Source organism: Girardinichthys multiradiatus, chromosome 20, assembly GCF_021462225.1.
Source record: "Girardinichthys multiradiatus isolate DD_20200921_A chromosome 20, DD_fGirMul_XY1, whole genome shotgun sequence".
Lineage (NCBI taxonomy): Eukaryota > Metazoa > Chordata > Actinopteri > Cyprinodontiformes > Goodeidae > Girardinichthys > Girardinichthys multiradiatus.
In genome coordinates, this window is record NC_061812.1 from 36,675,063 (window position 1) to 36,695,787 (window position 20,725).

Consider the following 20,725-nt stretch of genomic DNA (forward strand, 5'->3'; position numbering starts at 1 on the left):
AATAAAAACAAACTATAACTGCTAGGAGTACATGAGGCGTATTTATGGTTAATCATGGCCACAACTTTGGACCTATTTATCGATATGAGCTGTACAAAATTCTTTTTTTTTTTTTTTTACCCCTTGTCCCCTTTTCAAATTTGGACAAATCAAATCCAAAACTTCAATGTATATATTTTTTTGATTTAAGGTGATAGTCCAACACAAAATAGCCCATAAGTATGAGGTTGGAGGAGGATACATGGTTGTTAAAGTTTCAAAATAACAATCTGAAAACTGTGCCATGCATTTGTATTCTCTCCTACTGTAATAGGCTACCCAACCCTCCTGTTGTCCTCGGGTCAAAATGACCCGTCACTGTATTAAAACCCCCCAAAAAATCCACTAAATGCAATTTTTTTTACTTGAAATTTTATGACTTTTCCTAGATTGGCCCCAACAATAGAAAAGGTGAAATGTTGCTTTTATTCACATTTCCATTTAAGCTGTACAAAAAAAGGTACAAAGGTGGTCTTCGGGTCAAAATGACCCGTGAGACAAATAGAGTTGAAATCAAGGTCACAGAGTTATTTACAAACCACAGAAGGTTACAATGTTTTAGTTGTGTCTCAGATCAATCAGCAACAGAAGTAAACAAGACAGATCAGGTGGTGTTCTCGCAGGCTTCAGAAGACCACCTGTTTATTTCCAGAGGTTATAAAGGTGCTGCAGATAACAGGACCCCAAATTCTGTCTGTGCTGAAGCCATGAGTGTGCGTTATACTGCTGAAGACGCTGTAGAGCTGATTTTCTCAGATGTCCAGCAAGACAACTCTGATTCAGAAGAGGAAGTGGAGGATGTATCCGAAGAAGAAGATGGGGAGGAATACAACCCAAAGCATGATGAATCATCTTCAGAAGAAGAAGAAAACCCTGAAGCTGAAAGAGGGACTTTCCTTTCAAAAAATGGCAAAATAACATGGTCCCCAGCAGCATATGACCAACACGGCAGGCATGCAGAACAAAACATCATAAATATGACCCCAGGACCCACAAGGTATGCCGTTTCTCATGCCCATGATATTGTCTCTACATTCTACCTGTTTATCACACCAGCAATAGAAAAAATAATCCTGGGCATGAGAAATCTGGAGGGTTTTCGCAAATATGGAGACAGCTGGAAAAAGATGGATGAGATTGACCTGCAGGCCTACTTAGGGCTGCTAATCTTAGCAGGTGTATACAGGTCCTGAGGTGAGGCTGCAGCTAGTCTATGGGATGCTGAGAGTGGAAGGCCAATTTTCCAAGCCACAATGCCACTCAAAGTCTTTCACACCTACTCAAGACTGCTACGATTTGATGACTGTGAGTCAAGACCAGCAAGACGTGTGACAGACAAACTTGCAGCCATAAGAGAGGTATGGGACAAGTGGGTGGAGCGGCTGCCCTACAATCCAGGGCCAGACGTAACAGTGGATGAACAACTGGTTCCATTTAGAGGTAATCTGTTTTCATATTTGTAATAAAAGTGATTTTCACTATTGATTTCTTTGACTGTTTTCTGTGACACTGATACTAATCACTGATGCTAATGTCTTTTGTCCAAAGGTCGTTGTCCTTTCCGGCAGTATATGCCCAGCAAGCCAGCAAAATATGGGATCAAGTCATGGGTGGCTTGCGATGCCAAATCAAGCTATGCTTGGAAAATGCAAGTCTATACTGGGAACCCGACCAGTGGATGCCCAGAGAAGAACCAGGGGATGCGAGTTGTGCTTGATGTGACAGAGGGACTGAGGGGTCACAATGTGACATGTGACAATTTCTTCACCTCTTATGAGCTCGGACAGCAGCTCCTGAAGAGGAAGATCACCATGGTTGGTACAGTTCGAAAGAATAAGGCTGAGCTCCTACCTGCGCTGCTTGCGTCAAAGGAGCGAGAGGTCTTCTCCTCAAAGTTAGCCTTCACGCCCAACACCACTCTAGTTTCCTACCTCCCAAAGAACAACAAGAATGTAGTTCCTCTGAGCACACTGCACACAGACGGTGACATTAGCGATCGTGAGGACAGGAAGCCAATCATCATCCTATACTACAACCGCAACAAAGGAGGTGTGGACAACCTGGATAAGGAGATTGGAACATATAGCTGCAGAAGAATGACTGCCCGCTGGCCCCTGGTCATCTTCCACAACATCATTGATGTTTCCTCCTACAATGCCTTTGTGATTTGGAGAGAGATCAACCCAACCTGGATGTCTCATAAGCAGAACAAGAGGAGGTTGTTCCTGGAGCAGCTAGGAAAGGCACTTGTAACTCCACTCATTGAAAGAAGGAAGCATGTCCCCCGCACAGAAACCTCAGCAGCAGTTGTGAAAGCTTTTCAGAGTGCAGGAGCTCCTGATCAACCTGAGGATCCATCTACCACAGCCACTTCCCCAGCTAGGGCAAGTAAGAGGAAGAGATGTCAGTTCTGTCCTCAAAAGAAGGACTATAAAACACATACTGTGTGCTGCAGGTGTAAGAAATATATCTGCAAGGGCTGTGCACTTTTATACTGCCCTACATGTGCTAATTAGTTAAATGGGTTATGTTATTTTTCATATTTTTGTATTATACATTGTCTTAAATTGTTCGCTGGAGAAAAAAAAATGAAACTGAGTCATTGGGATGAATAAAAATGTATTCAAAACTTCTTTTTGCACATTTTTTTTTTTCTTAAGCTATAGAAATTCAAGTGAAGAGGGAGAACTCAAGTATTCACACATTTTGAGCTCAATGACAATATGCAAGATGAAATTTGGTTTTTAAAATTTAATTAAGCTGCTTATATTGGGGGTTTAGTGAAGACAGGTCATTTTATACAGAAAATGAGGACAACAGGAGGGTTAATACAGTCATTTAGATGCTTTTTCAGCACAGACAAGAAAGAAGGTTAGAGCAATCCTGGAGGAAAACGTATTAGAGGATGCCAAAGACTTGAGATACATGCAGAGGTTCACCTTCCACCAGGACAACAACCAGCAAGTGCTTCAGTGAAACGGTTTACATTAAAACATACTTGTGTTAGAGAGACCCATTCAAAGTCTAGAACTGAATCCAGTTGGAAAAAAATGTGGTAGAAAAATAGATGTACTCAGATGCACCTCATCCATTTTAACTGAGATCGAGCTAAAATATCAGTCTCTGGATGTATAAGGTTGGTTTGAAACGATAATTCATGGAAAACAGCTGTTGTGCAAATGGCTATTATCTTGCCAGTGTGACAGACTGATGGTCGCCATTGAGTTTATGTTAAAAGAAAAAAAAATCTTCTGATAGTTCTGGTTATCGGCTCCTGTTCTATAGGTATATGTGTTCTATTTTCCTTGCATTGAAAAGTATTTTTAAATGCTGTTTATAAAATGAAAAACAAATATTTAGCATAATACTGTTTATTTCATGAGCTTATGTAGTATAAATTAGTAATCCAGCATTGTAATGATTTGTGGACAAATTGGGGCAAGTAAATGTATTTTAAAATTTCCTTCTAATCAAAATGAATTTAATTTAAATATTTAATTTGCTTTTGCACAAAAAATGTTTTTCTAAACTTACCCATGTCTAAGAGCAAATATGTTTTTTATTTCCTTATTTATTTGCTAGCCTACTTATCAAAAAAAAAAAATTTAAAATAAACACACGAAAGGGGTTAGTATCAAAATAGACACTTTATTTTAGGCAACATTTTCCACTTTGGTTTGCCACAGAAAAAAAGAAACACACTAGACAAAGACACAGGAGAACATGGTCACTAGATAGAAAAGGATACTAGATATAGGAAACTGTTACTTCCTCTTCTGGAGCTCTCTGGCCAGCGCATCCAACTGTGAAAAGAGTCGTTTATCAAGACGTTAGACTGTGCACATTTGTTTTTACATTCAAAAGAGTTATTTATCGAATAAAATACAATGTTGTTAATATTTGAATTAAAGCATTGGTTATCTCTGCTTTTTCTCTGTTCACTTACAACAATGTTTCTCAGGGTATTCCTCCTCTGGGGTCTCAAATAACTGCATTCCCCTGCCTCACACAACTTAATTTCCTCTGACATCTGAAGAAAAAAAAAAATAGAACAGAGTGGGGTCTGACCATGAGGAAAAAAGGTTGAACAACTAATCAAATAACTAAATGATTCAAACAGATAAAAAGAACAAATAATTAATACTAACCTCTGATGCTCCAAAGGAGTCCAGCTCCCTTTTCCCTCCAGGATACCAGCCATGGGACCAGTGCTGAGCGTAGGAGAGCTGCGCTCCAACACACACAAGCAGCACCAGCAGCAAAACCAGCCGAGACATGATGCCCACACCTAAAAGGAACAATGGATAAATGTTGTAATGTGCTTTTCCACTAATAAAAAACTTCAGATTGTTAGGAAATAATCCTCAAATATTCTATAGTAATGCTGTAATTTGTAATATTGTTTAATTTACCAAAAATATTTGACTTAACAGATGAAATCTTAAGTCAGATAAGTCTGACTAAGAAAAGGTTTCAGTAACCATAAACCAGCCTGGAAATAGTCTTACCTTCAGCTCTCACAACTTAGAGATGTAGATGTTTAATAATGATACTGCTGTAGCTGCTCAGAAGGTCCAACCTTCTTCTCAAGCTAATCAGGTGCTTTGGTTCTTAGTATCCCAAAGTTTTACAGCTATTTTTTATGTTTCTGTTCAGCTTCTTCCTCCTCCACAGTATATATACCCCATTTCCAAAACACTTGCCAGGCAAATTACTGACCCTTTGGCTTGGTATGCCCCGACATGAAATGAAGGGTACCTGAGGACAGTAGGTCCACAAGACCTGACCAATTCCAATTATCTCCTGCAAACAGTCCTAAACATCCTGAATTACTCATCCAAGGATGTGACTCTCACCAGCTTTATACACATGAATGGTATTTTTCAAAATATGGATGCCTTATGTTTTTTCAAAAAATTGTCTCTTTTACTTCTTTTTTGCAATTAGGCATTTAGTGTTGTACAAGAATGTACTATGTACAATTTTCAGTGGAACGGTATGATTTAACAAAAGGTGAATTTGAAAATTGTCAAACATGAAAGAGTTATTATGTCTAAAGAAAAAGCTCGTCCACATTTTTGGAACCAAGAGAAATTTCTATGATATCTAAAGTAGGTGTTTTAGAAAAAATGGCAAAATTAATATTTAACTGGATGGCTAATGTAACATAACTTTAACGTTACCTCTTGTCTGCATCTGACTGTCTGATCAATCCCTTGTGACGACTACTTCCCTGGAAGCACATGTTTAAGTGGTCAGCACCACTTAATATTTATTATAATGCACTTTTCTGTTCAACTACATCCAGATTCGGTAAGTGGTCCAAAGTGGGTAACCTGCAGACATCCAAAAGCGTATGCTAGAAGAGGCTTGTACTACTTGTCAGTCTCCAAGTTAGCTTTGGCAGCCCGAGCCATTCCTGGAGCAAAACAGCGGCTATCAAACCACGAGAGCCAAAGGTGGGAGTCATTCGAGGAAAGACGCTGTGCTCCATGACAGTTAAAGTTCTCATGCTCAAGTAAAGAACTCTTTTCAGTTTTATTGTGGTGGGTCTGGTGCTGAAAAAGCAAACCGATCAAGGTGGTATCATTTTGATTTCATCTCCATTTTTGATTTATCTCACAGATTAAATTAGTACTAGAATTTGGAAGTAGGCCATAAAATGACTTTTTTAGGAATCGGAGAAACAAAGTAAAATTAGCTTATTTTCAGATTTTATTTAGTTTAAATCACAGTTGAATGGTCATTTCCACATCATAAAGTTTTCTCTTTATTTAGAAACAGTATATTAGAATTTGCGTTGTTCATCTCAAACTAGTGCTCATCGTTGTTAGCTGTCCCTTTCACCTAATTAATCATTAGTGAGAAAAAGAAATGTCATTCTTAAATCCACAGATTATTTGCTCTCATAGATTTTTCATATAATGTGTGGTTGAAGTGTTCATCTTAGCATCGATTCTAAGCTAATTCTAATCCTGAGAAATATACAAAAAAAAAAAAAATCCCCTTGTGCTAATTGCAGAGATTGCTCCCTGGCAAGGTAGGATTAATCCTTCAGATTAATCTTTGGCAGACTGTTAGACTGAACATTAATAGAATTTAACATAGCTTAATACTTATCCAAGAGGACATAGAATGTCTTCAAAGTACATCCTTCGAAGACTTAAAGCCAGGCAGCAACCAATTTGAAGTGTTTACTCTCTTTTATTCCCCCTCAAAGTCTCATCACACATGATCCCTCTGACCCCGATGACCATTCAGTGATGAAAAAGTCAGGGTTATCTGATAGCTAGGGGAACAAACAAGGTGGAATCCTGCCCAGGTCAAAGAACAGAGGAGGATTTATATTAACTTTTTATAATTAAGCAGAATCACCCCAGGCTTGATGTTACTGACGTGACGCCTGTATAACCTGGTAGTTAAAATGCCGTATGTTGAGTGAAGATAAATAGTCAAGTAGAATACCTGGTCGTTGGTCTTCTAATAAATAATAAAACATAGGTATGGACAAAGCTTGCTTAATATCGTTGCCATTTAAATTAAATATCTAATAACAGATCTAGCTATAGCCCCCCTTCTTGATCTCTCACTGCCACCGTGCCAAAGGAAGCTTTTTACCCACCTTGTTACTTAGATTTAATATATTTCTTGCCAAACTACATATTTTCCACTTTAAATTTAATGAAACAGGTCAAACCATGATGTACCTTGCAAATAATCATAAAATATGTTTTTCTCGCCCCCAAGAAACACATCATCATAGGATTAAATGACTATAGGCCTGTTGCTCTGACATCTGTGGTCATGAAATCCTTTGAGCGACTGATATTTGGGGTCCCTGCTGGACACCCTGCAGTTTGCCTACCAGGGAAACAGGTTGGCAGATGATGCAGTCAACTTTGAACTACGCATTATCCTGCACCACCTCGATCACCAAGAGATTTATGTCAGGATCATGTTTGTGGACTTCAGCTCAGCCTTCAGCACCATCAACCCAGACATCCTCCACCAGAAGCTCACCCAGCTCTTTCACAGACAGGTAGGTAGTTTCTTTCTCAGGATTTAAGATGGTCCTTACAAATAGACACTGTTTGGAAGAAGGCCTACCAGAGACTGTACCCTCTGCAGCAACTGAAGAAGTCAACCTTCCACAGGATCTGCTGGTCATCTTCTACATTGCATATATTCAATGTGTCCTGTTCACATTCATTACTGGGTGGTTTGAGTCATCCACAAAACAGACCAGGACCATGCATATTTGCACAAATTTAACCATGTATTTCTCTTTTGTAAAAACAATGTGTATAGACATCGTAACAAGAAAAAAATTGCTTACCAATAATTTTTCTATATTTATATTTAAGATGTCACTGAGAGCAAACTGTAGCCGAAGTTTAATTGCTTTGTTGTGCATGCAAACTTGGCGAACAAAGCTGATTGTGAGTTTCCTGCGCTGATCAAAACTTGACCTGATCATTTGAAATCTATACAATGCTGACCTCTAGTGGCTGAAACCTATATTACTGATCCACATACTAGTCAGGGGACTCAGATAATAATGGAGATAAAATTATACTAGCATATCCTGACGTTGGCCAATAAAAGTTTGCCGACAACAAAAAATCCTTTATTTTTAGAAATAAAAATTTAAAACAAGATTTAACAAGAGCACCTCAAAATTTCTCAGTATGTTGTATGTTTTGCAGTTAAATACATAGACAAAGATTATATTTCCATACAGGTATATTAACATAAATACATCATTACTCTTTTTCAGGTCAAATTTTTAAAACACTGACAGTTAAGTGCCAGTATAAAGACACTGCTTAGCAAGCATTAATGTAAAACCATTTTAACAGACTTTCTTTTAGTGCAAACATAAATGTATTTAACGTGAAGACTTTTACTTACCCAGTAAAGAGACGGAATCGCTACAAAGGTCAACCAAAGGAATCTAATAAACCATATTTACTGTACATAGAAGAAAATGGCAGCGTTTTGTGATGTCGAATGTGAAAATAATTTTATAATACATTTTATAACTTTTCCCCTTCCCAATTCAACTGAAAATAAAATAATCACCTGCTTGCATAAGTGTGTACACACTGATTTAAAACTGTGGTGAAGCTCAATTGGATTTAATTACATTACGCTTTTCTTTTCTGCTTTTAGCACTATAAATATCAAGATTTCACTGCAGTGCCTTTTAGACCTACAGGTTGACCCATTACTAATTTGATGGACTTCAAGTTATTTATTTATTTATTTATTTTACAGACCAGACCACAACAAGTCTTTTTTTATGGTTTTAAACAGACACCCACAAGGTTGTGTTTTAACTCCTGTTCTGTTGTCAGTGTATACCAGCAGCATTTCCTGCAACACTGAAGAGATGTCACTCTTAAAATATGCAGACGACATGGTCCTAGTAACTCACATGACCGGTTCTGATGCTCCGCCCCGGTACCAACAGGCAGTTGACAACTTGGTCAAAGGTTTTTGTAGCAATTTCTTGGAAATGAATGTCATGAAAACCAAAGAGTGGTGCTGCAGGGGCAGAGCTAAACATGGCAGGTCTTCTTTCTTTCAGACACTCAGCATTCAGAGCCACCAGGGGGAGTTTTGTTTTTAGAAACATTGGGACAGAAATTGATTCCCAGCTTTTAAAGAGCAGACAAGCTCAATGTTTTAAAAAGCACAATTTCGCCACCTGTGTTTTATCCAGGTACGTCTTTCTCACTGTGAAACACAAAACCAAACTGTCCTGGATCACAAACCAGGCCAAAAAGATAATCGCTTCACCTCCTGAACTGTACAACCGCTCTGTGATCATTAAGGCCAACCCTGATCACAGAAGCACCTTTTCACCCCCTCCATCTTTCATTCCAACTGCTCCATCAGGCACGTTTAAAGTCCATACATTTAGAAAGTCATTCATTCTGTTTGCAATGTCCACCTTGAACACTGTACTTTTACACATTTGTAACAGTTCCCTTTCACTTTTATTGTATTTAAATGCAGGAATGCATTTGTTGGAGCCCTGTCAAAAAAATAAATAAAATTCTGTCACCATCTGGTTTTTCTATTCTATTTCATCTTTGTGGATAGAGGTCTTTGCATGCTGCAACTTGACTTGGCAGTATTTGTCTAGTTTCCTGGCAAAAAAGGTATCAAAAATCTGTTTCCGATTGTAAGGATTGTATGGGTCACCCCACAGATTTAGTCCGATTTCTTCCAACACTTTTTATTTATTTTATTTTACTTTGGTGAAATCATTGCTTTTTGTTGACTTGTGTTTGCACCCACTATGATGCTGACACATTGGATCCAGCATCATCTTCAGCTTTCCAGCAGACCCCTGAAAGTTTGTCAAAACTGTATTTGAAATTGTTCATTATTTGATCTAAAGTAACCAAAAAACAAAAAAAAAAGGTCCAAAAATCCCCAGAGAATAATACAGCCACCACCATGTTTCACTGTGGGTATAAAATCACATCTCAGGAAAAAAAACCTATGTATAATTCATTGATTATGTTTCACACGTTGGAAGCATTCATTTAAAGAAGCATGAATTTATTCTGGACAATTCTGAAAAAAATTTAAAATTCCAAGCACTTTATTAGGTTTGAACAGTATCTTGCTTATAAAGGCCATTTGGCATTATATAATTATATATAATTTGATCATATATATAATTATATATACATATATGAATAACAAAACACTAGAAACAACGTAGGCAAATAAAAAAAATTTTACTTAAGACATTCATTCCAAATCAAAAATGGCCAAAACAACAAAAATTTCAAAATGGTCCCGATACAGTTCAGTTAACACATAAAGAAAAAAATTAAAGGGGGGAGAACAAAAATAAAAATGACATAAATAACCTTACCTTATTTACAAAAGAAGGGTTAGAATGGACCACTTAAACTCTCAAAGAGAACGTTATAAAGGAATAAGTGGATCGGAAGGGAACAGAGTTAGATAATTAGATAAGGGACACATGAAGGCGACAAGATGGATTTTTTTAACTCCAGCTCTCCGCCGTTTCTCTTTGATTCCATCGACGCATCCAAAATGCTCACATGGGACATATCTTAAAGGAAAAAATTAGAACAACTTTTTCATTGTGACAAAAGATGCAACTATATTTCTTATAGCGGAAAAAAACCCAAAACTATACATATTTACTAATAGAAACCCACAACTGATTAGCTGTCATGGACCCATATTCAATCGATATGGAAATGAAGCCAGAACATAAAAAATTAAATTACTCACAAAAGCACCTAAATGTTTCTACTCATACAAGCGAAGCAACTAAAGGGAATGTGAAGGAAAGAATGATCGACAGTCTTGGATTTTGGCTCCCCAACGATATGCCTCACAAAAGATTGGGATGAACAGGGACTTGCATGCAAGTTAGGAAACAACACAACGAACAACATTGCTTCCGCTACCTTGTGAGGGTGAAGCCTGGCGATTCAGCTCGCTTTAAAAACCTTTCACCGGAGGCACTTTTTATTTCAGTTTTAATAACAGATCATGCTTTGGGTTGGAAGAAGGACAAGAAGTCTGGCTTCAAAACTACAATGTCATGAAATTCCCAACAATGCAACAAACCCATGTAATTTAAGCCTAGAGAGGAACACTAAACACCTCCTATTCTATCAAAGAACAGCGCCTGTTAATGACAGCACAAATGAAGGAACAGCACGGCACTTAACAATGAGTGCTGGCACTTTTTATGCCACTAAAACAAAGAAAAGATAATCTTGCACAGTTTCTGTGAATTATCCGACTATCTGCTACTTTTGAATCCATATATGGCTCTTAGAAGGGACCTCTGAGACCTGAAGGAGCTTCTGAAAAATGTAAAGATGGCTTCCGTCTTCTAAATGCGAGATCGCATTTTCTCTCTGGCTTTACCTGTCGTTTGATGCGTTGATTTAAGGGCTTTACTTTTAGTGCAAATATTGCATGAGTGCTCAAACAATCAACATGATGTAATCACTCTCTCTCAAAATTCAGTATGCACTTTCTAATTGCAGAAAGATCATTTGATTGTGCTCATTCCTTTTATAAAGGTTATCAAAATATGTGAGAGGGTAATGTTATGTAGATGGTGCACAAGAATGGCTGTGTTTGGTTAATGTATGAAACAGATTTAAAATAAAAAAGAAGAGAAAGTCTGATTTGTTCAATCAGGTAATTCAAACAACGTTGATGTCGGTCATTTTTTGAGCAACTCAGGTGAAATTACGACCAACCTTGCTGGCTGAAACCACGTTATTTGTCTTGCCTTACAATCACAAAGGGCACAGCCTCAATATTGACCTTGGTGGTTGTAACAACACTGCAGCTCAAATGTAATGTAGAAAAAATCTTAAAATATTAGCAAACATGGCAGGGAACATCTCTTCTGGTAGAAAATAAATAGGCACTGTCCTTTAAAGAATTGATAAGAATAAGTTGAATGTTTGTAAACATAAAAGAAAGAAATATGCTGAACATTTAGAATATGTTGAGTCCAATAGCACAATAAAGTTCTGGTTGTGTTTATGGTTCGGCTAATTCACAGCTAATACTGCACTCCACCAGTTCTTAACTTGCTGATTAGATTTCCACCCAGAATTAACCTGGAGACATGAACAAGCCAGTTTTCAGCTTGATCAGCCCTCAGGAAACTCAAAAATCTGACTTTTTCATGATTGATGAACGCAGTATACCTAAAAGCTACCAGACACCAGTAACAGCAATACTTTTCGGCGTAGACATTGTAAATGAGGGAAGAAGAATCAGAATGAGCTATTTTTCGGCTCCAGTTAAGTCAGAAGACACATAAACGTTGTAAGAAGTCATTTGATTGAAAACTGTACCTTCTTATCAAGTTTTGAAACACGTATGCAGTTTATTCAGGCTGCGAGAGAGTGAGAAAGACTTAAGTAGAATACAATGAACCTTATACGTTTCATTCTTTTGACCTTTCAACATCGGTCATGGAATATGCTGGATTTGGTAATGTTGGCAGGATTCTGGAAATCTCAGACTTAATGTAGGGGATCTACATTATAGGCAATCCTATAATCAGCAATCATGTAATCCTACATTATATAATCCTATAGTGCTGTTTTAGAGCAAGACCCTAATTGCTAATATGAGATGCTAAACATAGCTTAAATGTGAACTCCATAATGATTTTGTCTTTGTTTTAAAATGGTAAACCTCAACTTTACAGTAACTGGTCTCCCAAGCACACAGTGTGACGTCACCCCTGCTTCTATTCGATATAATAATAGACTGCTCATTTCAGGAAGGCTAGAAAAATATTTCGATGCTTTTTGTATATCACAGTTCTTAAAGAAATATCTGAATCAGGTAAAATTGGTATCGGCAGGTGAAAGCTTTACAAAAAGCAGAGATCGGTCAGTTGACTCTGATCAATGCATCTCTACTACCAGATAATTTGTTCTAAAAGTCCAAGAAGGTCGGTGGTTCATCGGGCTTCACAGCTACATGAGCAAACCAGAGTGAAGGACTTTGGCACATAGCAGACTGCAGACAGTAATGGAAAAACACAGTGGATCTGTCTCTGTCACCTTATACTTCAGCTTAAACACACACCCAAATTCTCCCGACAGTTAGTGGGTGCGTTTGTGGGAGTGAAAACATGAGATTATGAGCTACGTCACGGAGATTCAGATCTGCCATTGTGACTCAGCTTCAAACCACTGAAACAAAGAGAAGTCGTGGATGTCTCAAATAATGTTTCTGCCAAGTTAGATGCTGCAGTCAGGGGCAGAAAAATAAATGGCTTTTAGGAACATCTGGGAGTGGAAAACAGTTCAGGGTTTATTGGGAGATGTTGAATGTTCTGCTACCTGAAACGTGTCGCTACAATGAGGCTCAGGCGAAGTCAAAAATATTTTACGTCTCTGTCCCTAAATAAAAAATAAAATAAAATAATAAGATCCAAACATCATTATCTTGACGCTTGATGTTGCACATTAGCCACCAAAACATTTGGTTTGTATTCATATATATTTATATTTTTTATATATCTGTATATACCAATAAAATACATTACAGGTGCCACATGAAAATGCAGCCAAACTCAAAACTGTGTCTGAAAAGAAAGTGATAAATTGCAACACAGTAAGTAATTATATACATGTTGGGTGTGAAGATGTAAAGCAAGAAAAAGGGTGATGGTTTGTTATTAACATCCTTACAAAATATTCAAGAAGGCATCTCAGTAACTTCGTGTCCATCTGTACTGCCCTTTCCTCCTGGCGTAGACATCTGTTCCCTTTTCCAGCGAGTAGTTATTCCAATCCACTGATCGCATAATCAGTCTTTCTTTATCATCCACGAGATTGGGAATATGCAGTTGCTGCGAGACATTATGTGTTCTGGTACAAGCTTGGTGTACTTGTAATAAATGTGGATATCCATCCATCCATGGCATGGCCCTACTTGAAGTTGGCGTAGTCAGAAAATGCATCAATATATTCCTGGACCACTTTGTAGCAGAACTCATACTGCTCCTGAGGAGAGGATGGGAGAAATGATGTCAGATAGAAGTACAAACAGGATTCACTCAGATTGTGTGTAAACGAGTTTACAATTGAGCCTATACTGGACTGGACTCTATAGACTGTGGTGCCCCTTGAGGCCATTTGGACCAGAAAAAGTAGTAAGCACATCTCATTCAATTACAATATGATCAAAAATACATTTTATTTCAACGACTTAAATGAAAAAAAAAAATAACTTAAATGAATATTCATTACACAGACTAATAGCTTTCAAGTATTTTTTTCTGTTAGTGTTGGCAAATATATCTTGCAGGTAGAAAAGTCCCCAAAATCATCTTCATTTTGACAATACCCCACAGATTCTCTGTGGGCTTTAGGTCATACCAAGGTCATTAAAATAAGTATGGGTGCTTTTGTGCTGTGAGGGCAGGTGTTAGATCCTAGTGGAAAATCAAATCAACATCTCTGTAAAGCTCATCAGCAGAAGGAAGCTTGGAGTGCTCTAAAACGTTGTGGCCGTGTTTACTTTGTACTTGGTTTCTACAGTCCCCAAAGACTGTAGAAACTTCACACTGGGCTTCAAGCAAGCCTCCTCTGGACTCGGGAACCTCGATCGCCAAATGAAAGGCAGGATTTGTTTTCATCTGGGGAGATCACTTTGAGCAACTGTGCAACAGTCCAGTCGTTTCTTTTCTTCTTAGCGGAGGTAAGTTGCTTTTGATGTCTCTGGTTCAGGAGCCGCTTGTCCTGAATACATCTGTGTGTGAAGCTCCGATTCCTGCTGCAGTCCATACCTTGTAAATCTTCGCCAAAACTCTTGAATGGGATTTACTTCCCAAAGCAGTTATGTTACCACACTTTTTCTTTCCACTTAGTTTTCCAGTAACTGCTCTTAAAAATGAAAAGGAACCCTCTAAAAACACATCACAGTTAAAAAAAAAAATAAAAAAAAATCAGGCTGGATATCCATACTGCTCTGGAATGGCTAATGCGTTAGGAATGTTATATCATTTGAGGAAAATTTAAATGATCAACCCACGGAGGGCTTAACCTGAAGTCACAGAGAAATTTAAACTGAAAAACTGATGCGGCAGGCTCATATGCATGCCTGACAACGTCACAGCATGCTCCTTATGAGATGACAGATCCTGACCAGTGCTGCACTGAGCTCCTGGACAGTCTGAAGTGCAACCTGGTACCATCAGATAGTCCCTGAGATGTTCTATTGGATTTAGGTCAGGGGAGCATGTAGGTCAGTCAATGGCATTAATTCCTTTATCCTAAAGGAACCATCCGCATACTCTTGCCACATGAGGCGGGCATTATCGTGCACCAGGAGGAACCCAGGACTCACTGCATCAGCGAAGGGTCTAATAATCCCAATACCTACTTAGGGTGCCATTGTTCATTCTATACAGGTCTGTGCGTCCCTCCATGGATGAGCCTCCCCAAACTGATCATTCTGACCAACGTTGCAGGCAACATGGGGTTCACCGCAAGTTCTCCAGACCCTTTCACGTCTGTCACATGAGCTCAGAGGGAACCTGCTCTCATGTGTGAAAAGAACAGGGCGCCAGTACTGAACCTGCCAATTCCAGTGTTCTCAGGCAAATGGCAGTCGAGCTTTACGGTGGCGGGCAGAGAGCACAGGGCTCACTAGAGGACATCAGGCCGTCGGGCCACCCTAATGTCTGTTTCCAGTGGTTTGGTCAGACATTCTGGGAGACACAGCAAACCTTTGGGCAATAATACATATGGATGTGCCATTGCTCGTGGTGGAGTTGGTCAGACGCAAAACTACGGAAAAGCAGTCAAAAGAAAATGAGAAGGGAAAAATGTCTGCGGCCTCCACCTGCAAAAGCATTTTTGTTTATGGGGTCAGTTTATTGTTGCCCCCTAGTCCACCAGGTGTTAATTTCATTAACACCAAAACAGCTGACACCGATTGACAACCTCCTCTACTACTGAACTGACCAGATCAATATTCCAGAAGTCTAACATACTTGACATTAAACTCTGATTAAAAAGTGCTTCTTTCATTTTTTTGAGCAGTGCACCTGGATGCAGCAATGTTTGCTGGACAATTGTCAAGTCAGAAGTCTTCACCATGACTGTGTAGAGATCATATTATAACATTTCTGTATTTTATAAAAATCTCCTTTTTTTAATGCAGTTATAATTGTTCTTTCATAATGCTTACCTTTTTGGAGAAAAATTATTTGGGGATTGCATTAGCTGTAAACCATAATCATACAGATATATTTAATTTATCACTGTGTCTAAAATATCTTTATTAAATATAAAAAGTTTCACTTCTTGAACTGAATCACTGAAATAAATTAAGATGAACATGTGGTGAGTAAACTAGTAACAATACGTGTTATGAAGAATAAATAATTTCATGCTAAAGTAAAATAAAAATACTATAAAGTCTGTAATGGCCTCAACTTCATACATCAGCTGTGTTTTGTGAGAAGACGTGATGAAGAAAAACTAATGTGATTGAACAGCTGTATTAAATCACCACTGACTGCTTCCATTTTGCTAAGGGAAATGTTTGCCTTAAAGAACCAAACTGATTATTTCTAAGTTTATATTGTTAGTTTACCAAGTTAAATTAGTTTATTACGTTTATTAGTCTGAGCCCATTGACTGTGCTGTTGTGAGCTACCTTCCAAGGTAATGTAAAATCTGACAGGGGTTAAGGAAAATGTTTTCTATTAGTGAGACTGAAAGAAACGTCCCTCATGTACAGTAAGAGGAGAGGTATAAGGGAAGATTAAGATCCCACTGTGACGTGTGACTGCAAAGAACCTGACCTAAAGATGTGGTAGAGAGCTTTAGTGGAGTTATCTTGTTGAATTTCAGTCAAGTTGTATTACAGCATCTACAGCAACTAGAATTTCACATATTTCTGTCAAACCCCTGATGTATGAATAGAACTACAGATCCTTGTTTGATGTAAAAAAGAAGTTACTGATTCACATAAAACAAAAATGTATATTTGACAGGCTCCTACCAGTGTCTGCACCATGTGCGGTCTCTGTAGTCGGAGGCTCTTCACTGTCTGGAAGACATCCAGGATGCCCTCCGCCTTCACCCTCTCCAGAACCGTACTGAGGGCACAGAAAGTCCCTGTACGGCCAGCACCAGCACTGCAAACAAACGCATGCGTCAAAAAGTTTAACTAGTCTACTTGTAGCAAACACTGAAGATGACCTCTAAAACCACAGGCTTTGTTGAGACACAAAGAATCACTGGTGGTAAACATTCAAAAAATTAACCATTTGAGTCTTTATTTAATTATTATTACATTGTTTTATTCAAACATTTAGAAAGAAACAAGAATCTAGATTTCAGAAATGCAATGTTTCCCCTGTTGTAACATTAAAGGGGCAACCCACCCCTTCAACGACCCCCTCCACCCAATTTCATATTTATTTCAAATATACACTGCTCAAAAAAATAAAGGGAACACTCAAATAACACATCCTAGATCTGAATGAATGAAATATTCTCATTGAATACTTTCTTCTGTACAAAGTTGAATGTGCTGACAACAAAATCACACAAAAATCATCAATGGAAATCAAATTGATTAACCAATGGAGGCCTGGATTTGGAGTCACACACAACATTTAAGTGGAAAAGCACACAACTTTGATCCAACTTTTATGTAATGTCCTTAAAACAAGTCAAAATGAGGCTCAGTATTGTGTATGACCTCCCTACAACGCCTGGGCATGCTCCTGATGAGACGGTGGATGGTCTCCTGAGGGATCTCCTCCCAGACCTGGACTAAAGAATCCGCCAACTCCTGGACAGTCTGTGGTGCAACGTGACGTTGGTGGATGGAGCGAGACATGATGTCCCAGATGTGCTCAATCGGATTCAGGTCTGGGGAACGGGCGGGCCAGTCCATAGCTTCAATGTCTTCATCTTGCAGGAACTGCTGACACACTCCAGCCACATGAGGTCTAGCATTGTCCTGCATTAGAAGGAACCCAGGACCAACCGTACCAGCATATGGTCTCACAAGGGCTCTGAGGATCTCATCTCGGTACCTAATGGCAGTCAGGCTACCTCTGGCGAGCACATGGAGGGCCATACGGCCTTCCAAAGAAATGCCACCCCACGCCATTACTGACCCACTGCCAAACCGGTCATGCTGAAGGATGTTGCAGGCAGCAGATCGCTCTCCACGGTGTCTCCAGACTCTGTCACGTCTGTCACATGTGCTCAGTGTGAACCTGCTTTCATCTGTGAAGAGCACAGGGCGCCAGTGGCGAATTTGCCAATCCTGGTGTTCTCTGGCAAATGCCAAGCGTCCTGCACGGTGTTGGGCTGTGAGCACAACCCCCATTCGTGGACGTCGGGCCCTCATAATATCCTCATGGAGTCGGTTTCTAACCGTTTGTGCAGACACATGCACATTTGTGGCCTGCTGGAGGTCATTTTGCAGGGCTCTGGCAGTGCTCCTCCTGTTCCTCCTTGCACAAAGGCAGAGGTAGCGGTCCTGCTGCTGGGTTGTTGCCCTCCTACGGCCTCCTCCACGTCTCCTGGTGTACTGGCCTGTCTCCTTGTAGGGCCTCCAGGCTCTGGACACTACGCTGACAGACACAGCAAACTTTCTTGCCACAGCTCGCATTGATGTGCCATCCTGGATGAGCTGCACTACCTGAGCCACTTGTGTGGGTTGTAGAGTCCGTCTCATGCTACCACGAGTGTGAAAGCACCACCAACATTCAAAAGTGACCAAAACATCAGCGACAAAGCATAGGTACTGAGAAGTGGTCTGTGGTCCCCACCTGCAGAACCACTCCTTTATTGAGTGTTTCTTGCTAATCACCAAAGATTTTCCCCTGTTGTCTAATCCATTTGTACAACATCATGTGAAATTGTTCGTCAATCAGTGTTGCTTCCTAAGTGGACAGTTTGATTTCACAGAAGTTTGATTTACTTGGAGTTATATTGTGTTGTTTAAGTGTTCCCTTTATTTTTTTGAGCAGTGTAGTTTCTAAAGAACATCGTTTAAGACATTATGCCATTTCTGCCTCAACATGGACGTGCCTCTACAATGTTGATCCAGCTTGGCTGTCAGAGGGGATATTTTCCCCCTGGCTGTACAACACTGATCTTGATAAATTAGTATGTAAATATACACTGCTGGTCAAACGTTTTAGATACATGTCACTATTTACATTGTAGATTCTCACCAAAGGCAACAAAACTGTGAATGAACACACATGGAATTATGTAGTAAACATAAAGTGTAAAACGAAACCTTTTAATATTTTAGATTCTTCAAAATAGCCGCTCTTTGCTCTGATGACTGCTTTGCTCTCTTGGCGTTCTCTCCATGAGGTGGTCACCTGAAATAGTTTTTAAAAGAATCTTAAAAGAACTTCCCGAAGGTTCATTGAAAGACGGCCAAAGGTTAATATTTCAGTCATTACAGCTAAGGGCGGCTACTTTAAGGAATCTATAATATAAAACATATTTAAAGTTCTTTTACAGTGTTTCCTTTTGCTACATACAGGTCCTTCTAAACAAATTAGCATATTGTGATAAAGTTCATTATTTTCCATAATGTCATGATGAAAATTTAACATTCATATATTTTAGATTCATTGCACACTAACTGAAATATTTCAGGTCTTTCATTGTCTTAATACGGATGATTTTGGCATACAGCTCATGAAAACCCAAAATTCCTATCTCACAAAATTAGCATATTATTAAAAGGGTCTCTAAACGAGCTATGAACCTAATCATCTAAATCAACGAGTTAACTCTAAACACCTGCAAAAGATTCCTGAGGCCTTTAAAACTCCCAGCCTGGTTCATCACTCAAAACCCCAATCATGGGTAAGACTCCCGACCTGACTGCTGTCCAGAAGGCCACTATTGACACCCTCAAGCAAGAGGGTAAGACACAGAAAGACATTTCTGAACGAATAGGCTGTTCTCAGAGTGCTGTATCAAGGCACCTCAGTGGGAAGTCTGTGGGAAGGAAAAAGTGTGGCAGAAAACGCTGCACAATGAGAAGAGGTGACCGGACCATGCCACGCCGCATTGAAGCAGTCATTTCTGCAAAAGGATTCCCGACCAAGTATTGAGTGCATAACTGTACATGATTATTTGAAGGTTGACGTTTTTTGTATTAAAAACGCTTTTCTTTTATTGGTCGGATGAAATATGCTAATTTTGTGAGATAGGAATTTTGGGTTTTCATGAGCTGTATGCCACAATCATCCGTATTAAGACAATAAAAGAACTGAAATATTTCAGTTAGTGTGCAATGAATCTAAAATATATGAATGTTAAATTTTCATCATGACATTATGGAAAATAATGAACTTTATCACAATATGCTAATTATTTGAGAAGGACCTGTAGTTCCATATGTTCATTCACAGTTTTGATGCCTTCAGTGAGAATCTATGTACAATGTAAATAGTCATAAACATAAAGAAAACTATTTAATGAGAAAGTGGTTCTAAAAGTTTTGACCGGTAGTATCTAAACAACACTTGTCATAGGTTTTATGACTGTCAGTCTACAACAGATAAAGATAAAGAGATGGAGAGAAAGATAAAGATATATAAAGAAAACAAAGCTGCACACTTTGTAGATAATTGATAAATGTTTCAATAAATGTTTTTTAATAATTGTTAAATTATGGTGCAATTATTTTCTGATTGTAATATTTAATTTATTAAGGCAATCAATAATTATTATCCTGTTATTAAAAGAAACAGATATAGATCATATCTGAAAATATAACAAATGTCTGCGTGATTCATATTCGTACCTGCAGTGTACGGTGATGGGATGGTTGCCAGACTGTTGCTGTTGTTTCTGCACTGCAGCAATGATGTTGATCATGCCTTTACCGTCTGTGGGGATGCCCACCTCTGGCCAGCCGTGGAAATGAAACTGACGCACAAGTCTAACCTTGTTCTCCTAGACATGATCCACAAAAACTGACTGAAATGACATTCATCACATGCTGGACAACAAAGAGGCTGCTGAACCACCTACTTAGAGCTAAGATGCTACTTGGACATAATCACTGAACGCTTACTGAGGAAGAAGTCTTCTTTTCTGTGGGAAAGGAGCTTTTATTTGATTGAGTCCTTCCT

At 38.8% G+C, this 20,725-nt stretch overlaps 2 protein-coding genes and 1 pseudogene across 3 annotated transcripts in view; 1 reads left to right on the top strand and 2 right to left on the bottom strand.

Annotated features, from left to right (window-relative positions):
* Positions 1-746: 746 nt before the first annotated feature.
* Positions 747-3,015, top strand: LOC124856246 (annotated as a pseudogene).
* A 652-nt stretch (positions 3,016-3,667) lies between these two features.
* Positions 3,668-4,684, bottom strand: gnrh2 (gonadotropin-releasing hormone 2). The gene is made up of 4 exons (XM_047348287.1): positions 4,548-4,684; positions 4,188-4,327; positions 3,986-4,069; positions 3,668-3,842 (listed from the first exon to the last, which is right to left on the bottom strand). Exons 2-4 carry the CDS (start codon positions 4,314-4,316, stop codon positions 3,804-3,806), a joined length of 252 nt encoding a protein of 83 aa, XP_047204243.1. The 5' UTR covers positions 4,317-4,327; positions 4,548-4,684; the 3' UTR covers positions 3,668-3,803.
* Positions 4,685-9,591: 4,907 nt separating this feature from the next.
* Positions 9,592-20,725, bottom strand: part of ptpra (protein tyrosine phosphatase receptor type A) — a 47,592-nt gene continuing 36,458 nt past the window's right edge. For both annotated transcript variants that reach the window (XM_047347900.1, XM_047347899.1), the window contains exons 20-22: positions 20,395-20,546; positions 16,600-16,735; positions 9,592-13,589 (exon numbers count right to left, since the gene is read on the bottom strand). In XM_047347900.1, the coding sequence (XP_047203856.1) occupies positions 13,515-13,589; positions 16,600-16,735; positions 20,395-20,546 (363 nt within the window). In that variant the 3' untranslated portion in view covers positions 9,592-13,514. The remainder of the gene's footprint in view (positions 13,590-16,599; positions 16,736-20,394; positions 20,547-20,725) is intronic.